Below are 16,951 nucleotides of genomic sequence, written 5' to 3'. Positions count from 1 at the left end.
AACATAAGCAGCAGCTTGATTGTTGTCAGAAGCATAGCTGTTTCTATGGTTTCTTGAAGAAATGTTTCCATCCCTTGCTAGAACCCTTTGCCAAAAGGGAGCGCTCCAGGTGTTTTACAGTGCTTTTTGGAAGCTCAGGGTGTTGATGGAACAGCACTTCAGCTCTCTGAGGTCCCAGCACTGGGACTGCTCAGCAATAGGAGCCTGTGTGTATCTGTTCCCTTTACCAGAGAGTATCCAAATGGTGCCTCAGTTAATCACTACACAACTCCATCCTTACTGGGAGCCTGCTGATAGAAAGCACTGTATGTGCTCCTGGGAGGGTACCCACTGGCATCCTTACACAAGAATGGAAGGAAAATAGGGAAAAACTATAGGATCACTAAAGGTGATATCTTTCTTGCATATGCCTGGTTTTTAAATCTAACTTTATAAATATTTATTAAAAAATCATTACATTATATACTCTAATTTTATGTAGAGCAAAATCTTGAAATTTAGTCTCTGTCATTATCAATTACTGGTTTTGGTCACACAGCCCCTCATCATATGTTTCACTGATGTTTTGTTCAGTCCTGCCAAGCCTTGGTATAGCACCAAGCAGAGGCAGAGCAGTACCAAGCCTTCTGCACATTCACAAGCCCCATTGTCTCACATTTGCTCAGCTATCAGAAATAACACAGCCCACCCTCCTTGCTTTATCTTATTTATAGTCTTTTCTGGCAAATATTTATTTTAAATTTGGCAGTGGCAGAAAAGGGGTTTTGGCTGTGTTATTAACTTCTTAGTTACAGTATTTCCGTGGCTGATCTGAAAAAATGTTCTCTTCCTGTCAGCCCAGCTTCATCTGCTTGTCTCGTGAATAGATTATCAGTTGAGAAAAATGTCTTATCAAATTTTTTTCTACATCCACACTCTTCTTTTTGAAAACTCATCTATTTTGCTAGTCTATCCATTTGTATTGTTTGACTGAAAACTTATTTTCAATAAGGTAATTTGTCACTTTATTTTTTTCGGTAGGAGGAATTATTCATGCCTAAGTACTCACAGGACACCAGTCTGCTGTAAGATCACAGATAAAACGCCTCGTGCTCCTGTTGCATGTACCTGAAAGTGATAAAGAAATAAATCAGTTAGAGAACATGCAGAATATTAAATAAGGATACCCCAGGTTATAGCAGGTGTGGGTTATTTTTAAATAAAAGGTTGAAGGAAATTTTTATAGAAGATTCTCCTGTCTGCAGTTTTCCTGCCTGTCTGTGCACACAGATACATCACTGTGTCTGCAGTTGTGTTTCTGTTGGGATTGCTGACAGTTTTCTTCACCTACAGTAGTGAATGCAGTCTGACACTGCTCTTTATTTTTTACACTTTATTTATTTTACTTTGCTTTTAAATTTCCACTCATACCTTTCAAGAAGAAATAGAGAATTGTTCCATGAAGCAAATATGACAATAACATTACTAGTTATATACAGGTCAAAGAGTTTTTTTCAAAGAGATGGTAAGTAAAGTTTTTTGACAATATCCACATGACCAAAAAGTCTAAATTCCACTTTCAAAATTGTCACGATTTAAGGGACATTTTTCCAGTTGATTGCCAGTGGATGGGAATTGAGGTATTTCAGAAGATGTGATTCAGTAGCCTGAGCAGTTGAAATGTTCTTTATGATTTTGGTTATAGATTGCAGAAGTGTTGCAAGTGAAGCTGCATTTCCTTCATAAACTTATATTGTCCTGACTAATTTTGTTTGCATTTTTTTTTAAAGGCTGGGATGCCATCATGGATTGGAAAGATGTCTTATCAGGAGGAGAAAAACAAAGGATGGGCATGGCCCGGATGTTTTACCACAAGTAAGTGTTATTTAAGAAGCATTTGAAAATGAGAAAGAGCTTTGCAGATTTCCTGTTAGAGTGGTAGTAGACTATAATCTGCATGCACAATGCAACACTGTCTAGCATAAGACCTGCATAAATCTTGTTGTTCATTCATACAAGCTCTGCCTTTGGTTTGGATAATGCTTCTTCAGCTTTGCATTTGGCAACATAGCATTATTTTTTTCAGATATTTCTTTCTTTAACATCTCAGGCACAAACATCTTCCTTCCTACAAATGTTGACAAGTGTGATGGACTATTGCAAAAAGCTCTTGGAGTTTGAAAGCCAACCTTTACCTTTTGATTTTGGAGACTGCCAGCACACAAAGGCAGCCCAGACCTTATATAGCAGCCGATAGGAAGCTTTGAGTTGGCTTTAGCTACTGCATAACTTGACGAGAGTACAAAATAATACTAGGTCAGACAGGACATAGAAGTTAGATCACTGTGTACTCAAATTGGCGAGGAAATAAACCCCATTTTTCCTGGAAGTTGCCTTTTCACCTGAGTAATGCATGGAAACTTCATGTTGTTTCTAGCCAGCTTCCAGCTGTAAATAAGAGACAGCTGTCTGGCAAAAAGTAGGTCTCTATTTCCTGTCGTTCTTTCAATTAAACCTTGTACATGGGAATACTAGGCCTAAAACATAGAAGAATAATGTTCTTTATCTTCTTCTAAAAGGCCGAAATATGCATTGCTGGATGAATGTACAAGTGCTGTAAGCATTGATGTTGAAGGAAAGATATTCCAAGCTGCAAAAGCTGCTGGGATATCCCTGCTTTCCATAACACACAGACCTTCTCTTTGGTAAGTATATTCAGGACTTTATCATGATCCTTGCTTTTAGCTCTCTGACAAGCAGTGGATTGGCCTTTATTCTTCGTACTGGGGCAGTTGTTAAGTCTGCAGTTTCCAAAGTAAGTTATCTACAACAGTAGTGATGTAAATTAATTTAGCATGAATTTTTTTCATGATTTGAAAGGTATTTATTCATCCCTCTTATTTTTTTAATGTGTTTCACTTATTAATATGCAGATGTCTAAGAGGTAAATAATTAGTCTATGCCACAGCCACAACAGGTATCACCAGGTTTTTCTGTAAAGGTGAAAAAATATGTGAGTTATCCTGGGGAAGTTTAATGTGCAGGGAGGAGATGGGAAACATGTCAAGTGGTTAAACTATACTTTGTACCTCCATGGGAATATTATGTCTGTTTTTTTAACAGTTGTGTCCTTTATCTGCAGCATTTAGCTTCTTGATTTTTTGTGAGTTTGGTGGGGAAAAAATAGGATAGGTTAAGCATTTGATATCACAAAGGATAATATCCATGAAGTGGTAAATATTAGACTGGAGATGAGTCTCTTTTCAGTCCCATGTCATAAGCCATTGAGTTTATTAAAACTGTCATAGTCCCTGGATGGCATTTATAATCAGTGTTTTATGATGCATTTTACCTTCTATAATTTATAGTGATAAATTACTAAGTCATACTAGCAGCTCTGAGGGAACTCTCTGCTCTTCCTCTGGCACCTCCTGAAAAATGTTATGCCAGGTCTTGACAAACTCCACATGTACACCTTTGAATATTTTTGATGCACACACCCTGATACTCACTGAAAGATCTGTGACTCCTACACAGACTTTTTTATTTCAGCCCCTTGCAAACTGAACCATGCTTCAGGAATAAAGTTACCTTTAGCCAACCTTATAAGACACAGGGGAGCAAAACTTGAGTTTTATCAGTAGGATCAGGTGCATCATGGCTGTCTCTCTGTATTTGCTGCCAAGGAGGTAAGACATCTATCAGAAAGTGAGGTAAATAAAATAAACTGGGACTAGAATTCCTGAGGGAGGAACGAACCTTGTCTGATGCTGCTGTTCTGTCTCCTGGGGAAAAAGGCATCTGATGGAGTTGTAGTGAAGTCATCTGTAGCCACAGTGTTTCTAAGAAGGAGGCAGTAGGAGGGGGCCACCACCTTGGCCAGGGACAGCAAGTGATGAGTGCACGGCCCTGCTGCCCACTCCTGCCAGCATCCCTGCAGATGAGGGGCTCAGAGCTGGCCTTGTGGGCTGCAGGGGCAATGACTGTCCCAGCTGGGAGCCCACAGCAGTACTGTTGCTTCCAGCTGGCACGCGCCGAATTTCACTCTTGGGCTGGGGCAGTCCCGGTGACAGGCTTTGAAACACCAAATCCCACATGAAAGAGTGTCCTGGAATGACGAGAAATTGAAAGAGTCTTACCCAGTGATCTAGAACTGGACAACTCAAATTCCTGAGAGGCACCTTTGAAAAGAGACACATACATCCAAATTTGCATGCAATAACAAACCATGTGTTCCCTGAGCCATTACTAATGTTTTAATTTCTCCTGCAGGAAGTACCACACTCACTTGCTGCAGTTTGATGGACAAGGTGGCTGGCGTTTCGAGCAGTTGGACACCGCTATCCGTTTATCATTGAGTGAGGAAAAACAGAGACTGGAATCCCAGCTTGCAGGAATTCCTAAAATGCAGCAGAGACTGAATGAACTGTGTAAAATCCTGGGAGAAGATTCAGTGCTTAAAACAATGGACAAAGAGGAATAAATAATTTATGGTTTATGTTTTTACAAGTATTTTTTTAGTTAAAAGCGTTACAAATTCAGCCATTATCCTTTGCATGCATTGTGACAGAGGCTTAGAGCATAACACAGCCAGCAGAAAATAATGCTCTGAATGCTATGTAAGACTTTAGTGTTTTAGTATTAAGGAGGAAAGTGGTTGAACTGTGAAAAGAAAATAAGCAAGTGCACAGACTATAAGATTAGTCATTACAGCTTATGTTAATTCCTAGTGAAAGCCCAATTCACTGCAAGAAACTACCACAAACTTAGGCTTTTTTTGGTGAATTTTTGCCTGAGACTTGTCCTGCAGAATGTGCTCTTGTACCAGGTCACTGTGTGCGTATGACATGCCTGCTACGCAGAGCAACCGGGCATGACACTCAGGCATGGAGCACAGCAGGGGCAGTATCTGGGTGAGTATGCAGATGCATGCAAAAATCTCATTTGAGTATAAGAAACATTCTCTCAGCCCATGTAAAATAAGACTTCTGTTCTACTACTGTATAGTATACATGCCTTTACCTGCATTTCCATAGGAAATAACGTAATAGGCTGACCAGAAGACAACTGTCTGAGCAACCCACTGCCCTCATTACAGAGAAACAGGGACAGAGCTAAACATGTAATATACTTGTGTTTTATGCCATTACACATAGCTTCAGAGGCTCTTTGCCCTTCATGATACATCAGTTCCTTTGGGGGATAATTTATGTCCCTTACTTGGTAACCTCAGGTGGTGTGGATGGAGCACTGGGCCTGGCATCAAGTGACTTAGTTTTCGCTTGACTAAATCATTCATGTGCTCTATGGGTCCAATCCAGCTGGCATCCATATCTGTCCCAGTTCCTCCATTGGCATAATCACAATATAGACACTTGTTTGTTCCATGAGACACTTTGTGATGAGAAGGACTGTAGGAGAAGGAAATGGTAGTTTCTAACAATATGCTGAATTCTCAGGCATGGCTGTCCTGCCAAATGAAATGTTCAGCATTTATAAAGGTCTGTGAAAAGTTAGAGCATTTGGTAACCACTAATGAATATACATGCCATATTCTGGTGGAGTGGCTGAACATTGCCCTCCCTGTGAAAAAAATGCACTGGTAAACAGCCTTGCTTTCAGATGCACTCACTGATTGTCCCATCAGCTTTTCAGTTCAGGTCCCCAATCAGTCAGAAGGTGCTTTAACAGAACTGCCTGAGACTGTGCTGGCCTGAGTGCCTTGCTGAATACAAAAGCTGGAGAATTGGAAATAAAGATGTGAATGTATTTAAGAGCTCCTGTTCTCTCTGACTGCAAGTGCATGGCAAATGGGCAGCTCAGGAGTGAAAATCAGGAGGAGTAAGAGGCTTTGCAGGTGGGTAAATGAGCCTTAGCCCAGATGTAGCAATCCTTAAGTTTGTTGGTTCTTTTTTTTCCCCAGAAGTGTGATTTCTTAGAAGATTTCTGTCTGTTGTTCTTAGTCTGAGAGAAGAAGTGCATAAACTGCTAGGAACTGTTTGGAGAGGAGAAATATTTTAGGGGCATTTGCTGAGCTGGAAATGTTTGAGCACCCTGAAGTTAATATAAACTGTTTCTTTTTTCTGATTGCTTCAAGAACAAGAGGAATGTGAGTTAACTCCATCTGCCAAATCCCAGTCCAGTGCACTAAACATTAGCCCATATTCCTTCTCAGTGTGCTCAGCTTGCTGCTTGGTATGACATTTGCACCAGAAAATGGAGCAAGTCTGCTCCCTCCATAGTCTGTGGCTTGAATGTAACCCAGTAACTTACCCTGGTGACAACAGTTGGCTCCTTTCATTAGTTTTTTCTGGAGAGCCCCCTGAGACATCTCACTGATACAGAAAGGAATGCTCCTGGGAACCTTTGAAAGGGCTGAAAAATTAAGGTTCAAGATAATAAGATGTGTCGTAAAGCGCAGATGGAGGTCACTGCTGGGGTGGCTGACATGTATGTATTTTAATTTGCAAATGTCTGTGCTTGTCCCTCTCCCTGAAGGTGAGCTTTCCCCTTTCTCATCTTCAAAGCAAAATTCATCACTGCTAAGGAAAAAAAGAAGTCAGCCAAGAATCTGTTCTCAGTGAGCATAACTGAGGTGACTGATGAGTGTAAAAGCTTGCAGGTTTCTGATTGATGTTTCTCTAAGATGAGATGAATCCGGGCACACCATGCACACACCTTTCCACAAGCCTTTCCCAAGCCAGGACCTGAGGTGGAGCAAGGGGCATTGCTGTTTCCCACCTCTCCATTTAGCACTTTAACATGTGGCTGGGAACTAAACCAGGGTTATCCACTCCCTGAATGAGTGGGATACTGAAAATTGCTGAAGAATTGGCCCAGTTTGGCACAGCTCCAGATATCCCACCAAAGCTCTGGCCCTGTCCTTTGACTTGCTGGGAGCCGTTGTGAGCAAGTGCAGCACCTGAAATCTGCTGTATGCCTTACAGAGATCAAAGCTGGCTATCCCTCATGGCACAAAACAAATCTCTTCTGAGGAAACAATGTTTAGCAGAAGAAAGTTGGTTTGCTGGTTTTTTTTTAAACGAGATTATGCATTAAACATACAAAATTTATAAATGTTACTGATAAGATTTTGATGAAAACTGACATCACACCAAGATCAATCTAATAGTATTTTCTTTGAAGTTTGACATATATTTCTTGGATCTAGTAATAAACAACCACTCCCATTCAGCTGTATAGTCTAAAATACTCCAGCATCTCACTCAGCTATTTATGTTCCTGTAGGCATAGCAAAAACAGTAGAGGCTGATATGAGAAGAAACTCTTCTCTAAACAGGAACTTTCTGAGTGATACTGAGCTGGATTTAGAAGGAATTTCTGCACTGGTGGCTCATTATTTTTCCAGTTAGTTTTGTGTCAGGAAGAGAAGCTGCCTGGAGGTATTTTCTGCAAACCCATGTTGTTCCAAGGGCTAATTGAGACTGGAGTCTCCATTTCTGTTCCTGGAGAGTTTTACAGGGCATAGTCCAGCTCATTTTGTGCTGCTTCAGGCCCAGCCTAGCAGAGGTGCATGTTCCCTGCTCAGGAATAGCTCAGGGAGACACTGTTCTGGAGCCAGGGCATGGGGACCACATGGCCCTGGCAGTGCAAGAGAGTCAAAGTGGGACAGGATGCCTTGGGGGAAGATTTTTTTGTGGTGCAATGAGAGCTGCTTTTGAATGTTCATTCCCTTTTTGATGTTCAGTAGCTGTGGCTCCCCAGGAAGCTGGGGAAGTGTCTTTTTGGCCTCCTTTCTACCTGTCATACCAATCTGGAGCTAGCCAGACCCCATCACGGTGTCTGTGTGTTCAAGGCTGAGTACTGCCCAGTGCTGAGCACACCCAGCCCTGTGAGCACCCTCTCACCCCCCCAGGCTCAGGGCAGACTGGATTGCCTGGGTCTGTTGGCACCTAGAGAAGTAGAGATGATGAGCAAAATTCATACCTGCCTCAGGCAGGTAGTGTCTGTACAACAAAAATATGATTTCTCCACGTTAGTGTGTTCAGATAATGGAAAGTGGTTTTGCAAGAATCTTCAGAATGAAAGGACACATTTTTTGTGCATGGGATTTCACTATTTTAACCTGGGAGGAGTTTCTTTTTCACTTAGTTTTGGGGTCAGACTCATTCCTGGTTTGGACTTGGAAATCCTCCTTCTGCAGGGACAGAGAACCCCACGTATGTTTCAATGGAATATTTCAAAAGCAGTGGGATTTGTATTTGAGTAGGGAATTAAGGACTGGGTATTAAATGGGATATTTTAGAGAAAAATCTTAAAGCAAATGAACACATCTGCAGTCCACTCAAACTTATGAATGGTGATAATGCATGTCAAAGTCAAATTTCTGAGCCAATCATATAAAGAAATCCCCCTACTGAGCTGTCCATGAAGCTTAGGAGAACTGAACTGTTAATCAAATGTGTCTTTGTTTTGTTTATGTTTGATATTAATGCCTTTTAAGAGCAGACAATTTATAAAGCAATAAAATATGCTTTACAGTTGTAATTTATTCCGACCTCAAATAAAACATGTTGCATTTACTTTCAGTTTACGGTATTCCCTATGAGTCATTCACAAAGCATTCAGGACCTGCCTGCATGTGCTCTGGGAGTCCTTTCCCAGCCCTTGTTTCTGTGAAGGAGCAGGAAAGCTCGGGGTGGATGCTGTGCGTTTTCAAGTTAAAACAAGCATTTCATTCCTAGGTCAGGCTGGCATCAAAGGCTGCTGTGAGGTTTCTCATCTTTCGTGTCATCCACTTCGGTGTGTACCTGATTTGTGACAGGAAGGTGACAAGAGCTGCCACCCCTTGCTGGGGCTTTCTGCCAGGGGACCACACCAAGCAGTGAGCCAGAGGACCATGGCAACATCACTCCCAAAGGCTGTTGTTGGGGTTTTTGTAAGATACAGTTACGCACAGAGCATCAGTGCCACAAAAAAATCAACAAGCAAGAAGTCACAATGGCCTAGCAGAGGAGTGAGTTTTTTTCTTAGGGAGTATGAGGACAATGGTTGCCTCCTTAGCAGCCTTGACACAGAGCTGGCTTGTGTCCAGCCCCTTTCCAGCTGTGTGGCAGGGGATGGTGAGGTACTGTGTGGTACAGGACGTGGATTACGCAGTGGAGAGCCAGTGGAGATGGTCACTTGAGAACTAGATTCTTATGGATGTCTAGAGTTCTGTCCCCTGTGCCTCCCTTGCAGCCACTGCACCCACTCAGAGGGAGAGTACTGGCAGAGAGTGAAGTCCAGGACATGAGGAATGCGAAATCCATTTTTGGAGGTCTCTGGGTGAGCTGTCGGATCAGGCTGGGGTTCATGCATCACTGTAGTGGAGAAGGTGAGCTGAAAGCTGAGGTCGCACTTCAATTTCAGATTTTATAACAAGAAATGCTTTGGTGTCCACTCCTTGGAAAGCATTTCTGCTTTCTGATCAGGAGCACTGGTGGCATGGGTTTGATGGGAAGCACCAAAGTCCTGAGCCTCTGCACAAGGGTTAGGTATTATTCCCAGAAGAAAGAGAACAGCAAGACTTGCATCATGGAAGCTAAAAGGACTCAGGAAATATTCAGAGCAAAGGTGTTCAAAGACTTTCCACATGTGAAATTTTCTATTAGGTGGGGAGTATCTGGAAGAACATCTTAATGCTGTCTCTGTGTGTCTTATTTCTGATTACAGCTCATTCTGCTGCACCTGCTTTGTATTTTTTAAATTAGTGTCTTTAACTAATGTGATACCATCTCTGAGAGAGTAACAGTGACTTTTCAAAAATACTGCACTGACTCAGTGCAAGTCTGATGCATCTGAACAATCTGGTTTTAAACAGGTAATTAAAAAAGGGAAAAAGAGATTGTGATGGTAGCTGATGCAGGGCTGAGGAGCCAGCTGGGTCCTGGGTCTGGGCTCCCAGTGAGACACCAGGCTGGGATGAGCTCTGGGAAAAAACAGTCCAGGAGAGCCCATGGGAGGAGCCAGATGTTAGAAAAAGATAATAATGAAACCTGTATAGGAAATAAAGTAACTGTGCAATAGTACATTAGTTTTCTTTTCTTGTCATCAAACATACAAAGGCAAGCTGTCTCTGACACAGCATTTCTAGGATAACACAAACAAAAACCCAAAACCATTAATTTATTGATCAACTCTAGCGTGAAAAAAAAAAAAAGTCATATAAGTTATTTAGATTGAAATGTCTTTGAAAGAGAGTTTCATTTCAAATAGATCAAATTCATATTGCCTTTCATAAAGACTTGAATCTTTGGGAATTAGAAATTATTCTTACCTTAAATAATATGATACTGAAGCAAACCCAATCTATTTAATATTTAAGCAACCAAAAAAATTGCATTCAGTAATTACAATATTCTTGTTCTCAGTTAAAATGTTCTTCTCTTCAGTTGTAGCCACAGTGTGCTATAAATACATCAAGTTTATGAGATACTTCTTTATCAGTTGGTGTTTGCTGTGCTGGTGTGTTTGGAGATCTTTATCTTTATTATGTGGGTTGCACTAAATCTTCCTTCCCACCCTTTTGTCCCACTTTCTGTCCCCGCTGGGATGGATGCAGTGCTGAGACATCCAGGGCCGCTGCCTTTGGGGGCAAGTGCTGGAAGAGAGGGAGTGAGGTGGTGGGTCCTATCTAGTACATCTGGAATTTTTTTATAGATCCAAACACTTTGAGGGAAAGTCTTAAGGAGTAATGTCTGCACAATTAAAATGCAGCAGCTGGCAAGGTACTAATACAGGGTACTAAGGTGCAGCAACTGGTAGTGATAAAGCTGGGTTCTGCTAGGTGTACACTCACAGTAACAGGACATTCCTGCGCTGAGCAGACACTTCCCAGCAACATTTTATACCTGCAAAGCCAGGCTGATTTAAAACTTAGCTCATACTTGTGAAAAACAAAGAATACTCTTTTAATCCTAGCCCACAATTTTCATCAGAAACACACAACTGCCTTTTATAGTGTCCTTTGGAGTACTTCCAGGTAACCCATATATATAATCTGTTCTTAAATAAGAACATGCTTTGTCCAAGCTCTGCTGTTCAACCAAAATCCCTTTATAAGCAGCGTGAAATGGCAGCCACAGAAGCAAAATTCTGAAAATCCCCATATCCTTGCTAGAGCAAAGCAAGCATACAAGGAGGTGCTGTTGCGGTCTCTGGCTGGCCTATTTTTCCACTGTAATAATGCTACAGAGAATTCAACTCCTGTCTAATCGCTAATGTTCCCTTATTTATGTGCCATGTGGCTCATTCCTGAGCATCAGAGGATGAAGACTCTGTTTATTAGACTCTTGCTTAAATTATTATAGGTGAAAAAAAAGAGTGATTAATGTATTTCATGCCAAGATGAAAGTGGATGCAAGGTAATCCAGCTTGGGAGAACGACTGCACTTCCTTTGTAAGGACTTATTTCCAGGGACTTCTGAAGGGAGGTTTAATACCTCTTTCAAGTCATGGGTTGAAAACTGCTTCTGTCTGGCAAAGGATTTAATTAACAACCAGGGGGAAAAAAAGCAAAAAACAACCAGTGGCAATCAGTTTTAAAACTATTAAAAAGTATCTGTTTCTAAAAAAATGAGTCTGATAGATGTTCCCTTAATTGATCTGATCTGGCACTGTCAATTTCCTGAGACCCTCTCCCCTGGTCTGACACTGGGCAACGACAGAGCTGTACCGTGAGAGCTGGGCCACTCTCAAGGTGCTCCTCTGCCCCTCTGAGCACCTCTGGAAAACTTAGTGCACCAGCCTGGGCCCCAGCCTTTCTCACCCCTTCCCCTCCAAAAAAGGATTATATCCTAAAAAATCTTCTCACTCTCTTGACTTTCATTCCTATTTTGTCTGTCCAAATTTCCAGGGGAGGTTGGAGTTCTCAGCACCTTAAAGAGAAACCAGATGGGCCCAAAGCAAGTTCTTACCTAGGACATAGTTAGGGCTGTATCACTAAATACCCGCCTAGTCTGCTGTGAGTGTGAGGCCATGTTCAAAGCATTTTGGTTCAGTTTGTTTAAAGCTATGCTTGAAGATGTGTGTTTACTTTGCTAAGTCAGAGCCTTATGCTGCTGCAGGAGGCATAAATGAGATGCAGCAGCTGGAAGTAGACAAATTCAGACCCTAATGAAGCCAGGACAGGTTTTACTTCCAATGGGTGCTTGGGTACTCGAGCAGAAGGTGCCTGTTTGGCAAAGGGTGTTGTTTGATGGCATCTATGGCTTGTGTCAAATGGTGCCAAACCAGTCCCTCCTGGCCAGCAGGAAAGTGGGAACTCCCATTCTGCTGGAGACAAGAGAACTGCAGCACCCTGTGCTTTATGGACAACACAGCTACCCTGCTGAACTCTGCTGCACAGAAGAGCTACTGTGAGCTTGGGAGGAAGGGACTGAAGACCTGGAGCCATGAAAGACAAGTCTCTCCGGCTCTTTTCCTGCATTTGTTGGGAGCAGGTACAGACAGACCTGAGCTGCCCTGCCCCAGCACCCATGAGAGCACATTTAGTCGGCGTTGCCCATCCTGAAAGGCACTCACTTCTTCCCTCAGGAGCTGCCCTGCATTCCCCAGTGCCAGGCAGAATACCACACTGGGCAGCATGAAATGCAGTTCTGGGCTGCTTCCAGATCAAAGCAGGCTCCTGCCACACCAGCCCAGAGCATGGCCAGCAAACCTCTGCTGTCTGCACCCACCTGCCCAAGCAGGTCTTAGATCAGTTATAATCTGTCTGGGCTTCTGCTTTAGTTCTGACTGTCACAATCTTTACAAGGGCTTTTTGATTTCTTGTATGTAGAGGCAGAAGAGGCATGGCTACTCTCTTTCCTGAAGAATGAGGCATGTGTGAGCTGAAACTATTTGTTTTGTTGCCCTTGAAGATGAGTCCTCACCCACAGCAGCTTAGGTAAGAACTCTGCTGCTTGCCAGGGAGAGCTTTCAGGCTGAGTTTCACCAGAAATGCACTCCATGAGCACTCAGGAGCACTCCAGACTTGGAAGAGTTCTTCTGTCTTGCTTCTTTAACTCAATCAGATGGTCTTGGGGCTGACTGAGCACCAGATTCAGGCACAAATACACAAACTTTTGTGTATTGTCTCTTTTGTCTTAGAGGCTCAGGTTTCCTGTTCCACATGTAATGCTAAGCCTCAGGAATGCTGTTTGGAAAGTGCTGCTACAACTCCAGTCTTCTGGACTTCTGGCAGGACAAAAAGCGATGCTGAATTGAACACCATGTTGAGCAGTGGAGACAAATTTGTTGCAGGTGAAACACAGAGCATGTCAGGGAAACTAAGTGAAGCAAATGTTTGAACCATAAATCTTAGAGTCACCAGTCAGCAGTCACTCAGCTGTTCTGAAAAAGTTTCCTTAATGACACTGATTAGATTATTAGAGAGGAACTTGAAAGAACCCACGTTACTGCTGAGCTTGCAGACTCCTATCAGCATAGCATTGCCAAGGTCCGCTCCCAATCCAGGCTTGCTTCCTTTACAGTAATTTCCTGTAAAGATTATTGATAGTGAGTTCCAATGATAACATGTCCAAATCCTTTTGCCATTAGTGGGATAAGAAATCATCATTACTTTTAGGCATAACACATAAAATAGTGGCTGTATTCATGGCCCCTAGCATTATGAAGGCACTTAACAGTTTTGTTTTATATTAATGTAATTTTAAGGTGTTTAGTTGCTCTTTGGAGTGACAGACTATGCAATACACTGCATATTTAATTGGTGAGATTTGAAATTATTCACAAATCCTAATTTCCTTTCCAAATTCTTCTTCCCACTGTTTGCACACTACATTACTTAATTGGAGCAGCACTGCTGTGGGCAAGGCTCAGTAACCGTGGCATTTCCCGAGAGTTTCATGACTTTATCTCTTCCAGGCTGACATTTTCCTAGCTGAATGCTCATCTGCCATACTTAGGAAGCCTGCAGTGAAGATGATGTAAGCTTTGCAGGTGCAAATCAAAGATGAATTTAATATGGCCCTTAGTTATTCCTTGTTTAATAGGACTGACATGACTGATAAGCTGAGGAGGAAAAAAATTGTGAAAAAAATTGAAACACATCTAAGTTTCCTTCCAGTCAGTTCCAACACTCAAACCGGTGCTGTCTGCCCTTACAGAAACCAGCTGTAGTAGGCTGGGAAGAACTCTCATGTTGCCTAGGGCATAGCTTTGATCAAACAACCTCAGCTTGTCTCTCACAAAGCTTTCCTAATGCACCTGATATGTGATCCTGCCTGAGATAATGAATCATGGTGCATTTAAAAGAAAGTAAAGGATTGATGTCAAACTCTGCCTCTAATCCAAACCAGTGCCTTGATCATTCCTCCAGTCTGCAGAGCTGGTGGGACAGCAACAGTCCCGGGCATCAGCTCATGGGCTGAGCACCCATAAATGTAGGTCACTGCCATCTGAGAGGCAGAATCAATATTTCAGGGTGCATTGCTCCCTCTAGTTTACGAGTTTAATGGAAGAGGTAGGAGAATTAAAATTAATTTTTAAACAGCCTGTCTGGAGAGCAAAATCATCTTAATTAAATCTCATACACTCTTCCTCTGATCCAGCAGGCAGATGGTTTGTCCCTCCTGCACTTTGAAGAGGTTAGCCCGGAAAAGCTTCCAGAGAGAGCAGATCTGAGACTGTCAGAGCTCCCTTTCAGGCAGGTTTCCACTGCAGAGATCACTGACACTGTCTGTCTGCTGACAGACCACAGAGTTTGAAGACAAGAGACAGAGGGACATGTTCCTGACACTGTCCTTTCAAGGTGAAATAAGGGGGGGGGGGGGTCATGTATTTTGGAAACTGGAAATTCTGGAATTTTAGAATTTTAAGTTTTTTCATTTTCTGCTTCTGCTTCTGCTTCTTCACTGAGTTTTGAGCACAACTGTTTACACCATGTCTTTCTCAAGAGGAGGTGCTGGTCAATGTCCCAGAACAGGGAGCTGCCACACAGCACAGGCAGTACCTACCCAGCACACACACCCACAGCACTGCTTTGCATCTGGCCTTGCCTGTGGTTCATATTTTCAGGCTTTATTCTCTGGCTGTGAAACTAAAAATAAGTTCTTTTTTATTTATTTAAAAAAAAAAAAAAGAAAAAAAAACCTCTCTGTATATTTCTCCTTTATTTACCTTTGCAGAACTGGAATTCCCAGGGCAGGGTGAAACCCAGCTCTTAGGAGATTTGTGATAAAAAGGGTGAGAATTGGCTTTGTTGAGAAAACAGGTTAGTTCCTCTGATCTGTTCCAGATTAAGCATTTGTGCTGTTTTGGAAGCAGAGCTACGAGCCTGGCTTCCCCAAAACACCGCGTCCTTCTGGCCCCAGTGCAGGAGTGGGGCCGAGGCCAGCAGCAATCCCAGGGTGTCCTTGGACACCTTCCTGCTGCTCTGCCTATGGCCCTGCACTGGGGGAAGTGAGTGGGGAAGGAGGAAACATTACTCCTATCTCATGCTGATGGGGTGAGGTTAAAGGCTCAGAGGCTGCAAGGGCAGCTGCACTTCAGTGGAGCAAAAAGCTAGCAGTGCTGTGGAGGAAAGGGAAAGCTGGGGAAGAGGGAAGCCAGGGAATGCTTCCCCTCTGGGGGCAGTAGAACTTTCTTTTGAAGACTAGAAGCAGAGCATCTTTGAAGTCTGTTTCAAACTGAGTACATAAGAGCTCTCAGGGTGTTCACATAACAGAGATGCCTGGCAGTAGTTCCAGGGATTGTGCAAGGGCTGCCATGAAGTCAACCAAGAATGAGATGAAGGAGCCACTCCCCAGCCAGAGCAGTGGGGTGGGACTGCCAGCCAGGGACCTGTCCCTCACCATCTGACAGGGTTAGGTGGAGCAGCTGGAAAACTACTCTCCACAGCAGAGAGCCCTCATTCCCACCCCAGAAGAGCCTGCCCACAGACAGGGGAGCTGCTGCTCACCTTTAGTGAGTCATTAGAGCCGAGCTCCCTTCAACCCCTTCAGCCAGTAATGTATGGGCCAAAGAAAATTTTAATGTTTCTTTTTTAACCCATTTGTAGAACTTCTTTGAACCCCTGGTCCTTATGGGACACCCAGATGCCTTTGGGTGCCTCTGGCCACACCAGCCATGACCATGGCAATGCCTTTCTGGCCTGATGTGGTTTCTCTCTCTGAACACCAGCATGTCCAGCATCCAGCTAGAAGACACTCATCCCAGGCCACCCACTGGGTCCAGTGATAAACATGATGGGTGTGTGGGGCACAGGGACAGCCTGCAAGGGCCACCTAGTGCTTTGTGTGTGGCATGTGCTGACACGAGTACCCACAGCAGCCAGCTCCTCATCGCCCAGAGGAGGGGACTCCAGAGTAGGAGAGCTGCTGAACTGGTGACTGTTGTGTGGGTGGGACAGAAAGCAGTGCATAAAGGCTTTTGGTGGATTTCAAACCAGCCCACATGGATGTGAAATTACTCTTTATTTCCACAGTAATCAAGATTTATGAGAGCTATTGATGTGCCTCGTGCGGATGCAGTACCTCTCCATGTTGCCAGCACAGACTTACACCCATGCATATCTTTAGGTGTGTTTCCTGGTGATTATCAATTGTGTCCTCAACACGATGGCAAGACTGGAATGTTTCTAACCTGCTGCTTGCTGCAGCCTGGGAAATATGTGGGCTAAGTTTTATGGCGTTTTTGCCTTTTCTTCATAGTTCTTCCTCTGCATCCAGTAGATGCTGCCTTGATGTGATTCTCATGACATGCCACATGTACTGTGTAAAGAAATGTGGAAAATAGGTTTTCACGAGTGCTGCTGCACGTGCCACAAGCAGCTGGACCTGTGAGTTACAGAACATGACGAAATGTTTCCCCGCCTGTTCTTACCTAGAGATATTTCAGTTCCATTTCCCTGGTGATTTGAAACCTGTTTATTCATGCTTCAAAACTAGGTTCTACGTGTTGGGGATGGCTTGCACAATCTGTTTCCAATGCAGAGTTCAAACACTTCTGATACATTCATGAAGAAAAA

General features: G+C 43.1%; 1 protein-coding gene across 1 annotated transcript in view; it reads left to right on the top strand.

Moving 5' to 3' along the window:
- Nucleotides 1-8,528, top strand: part of LOC131591525 (ATP-binding cassette sub-family D member 2-like) — a 42,170-nt gene extending 33,642 nt beyond the window's left edge. The window contains exons 8-10 of the mRNA XM_058862329.1: nt 1,770-1,854; nt 2,559-2,684; nt 4,252-8,528. Of these exons, the coding sequence (XP_058718312.1) occupies nt 1,770-1,854; nt 2,559-2,684; nt 4,252-4,462 (422 nt within the window). The 3' untranslated portion in view covers nt 4,463-8,528. The remainder of the gene's footprint in view (nt 1-1,769; nt 1,855-2,558; nt 2,685-4,251) is intronic.
- Nucleotides 8,529-16,951: the final 8,423 nt, after the last annotated feature.

This window comes from Poecile atricapillus, chromosome W, assembly GCF_030490865.1.
Source record: "Poecile atricapillus isolate bPoeAtr1 chromosome W, bPoeAtr1.hap1, whole genome shotgun sequence".
Taxonomy (NCBI): Eukaryota; Metazoa; Chordata; class Aves; order Passeriformes; family Paridae; genus Poecile; species Poecile atricapillus.
The sequence above is the reverse complement of the archived record's forward strand: the minus strand, read 5'-3'. Positions and strand labels throughout refer to the sequence as shown.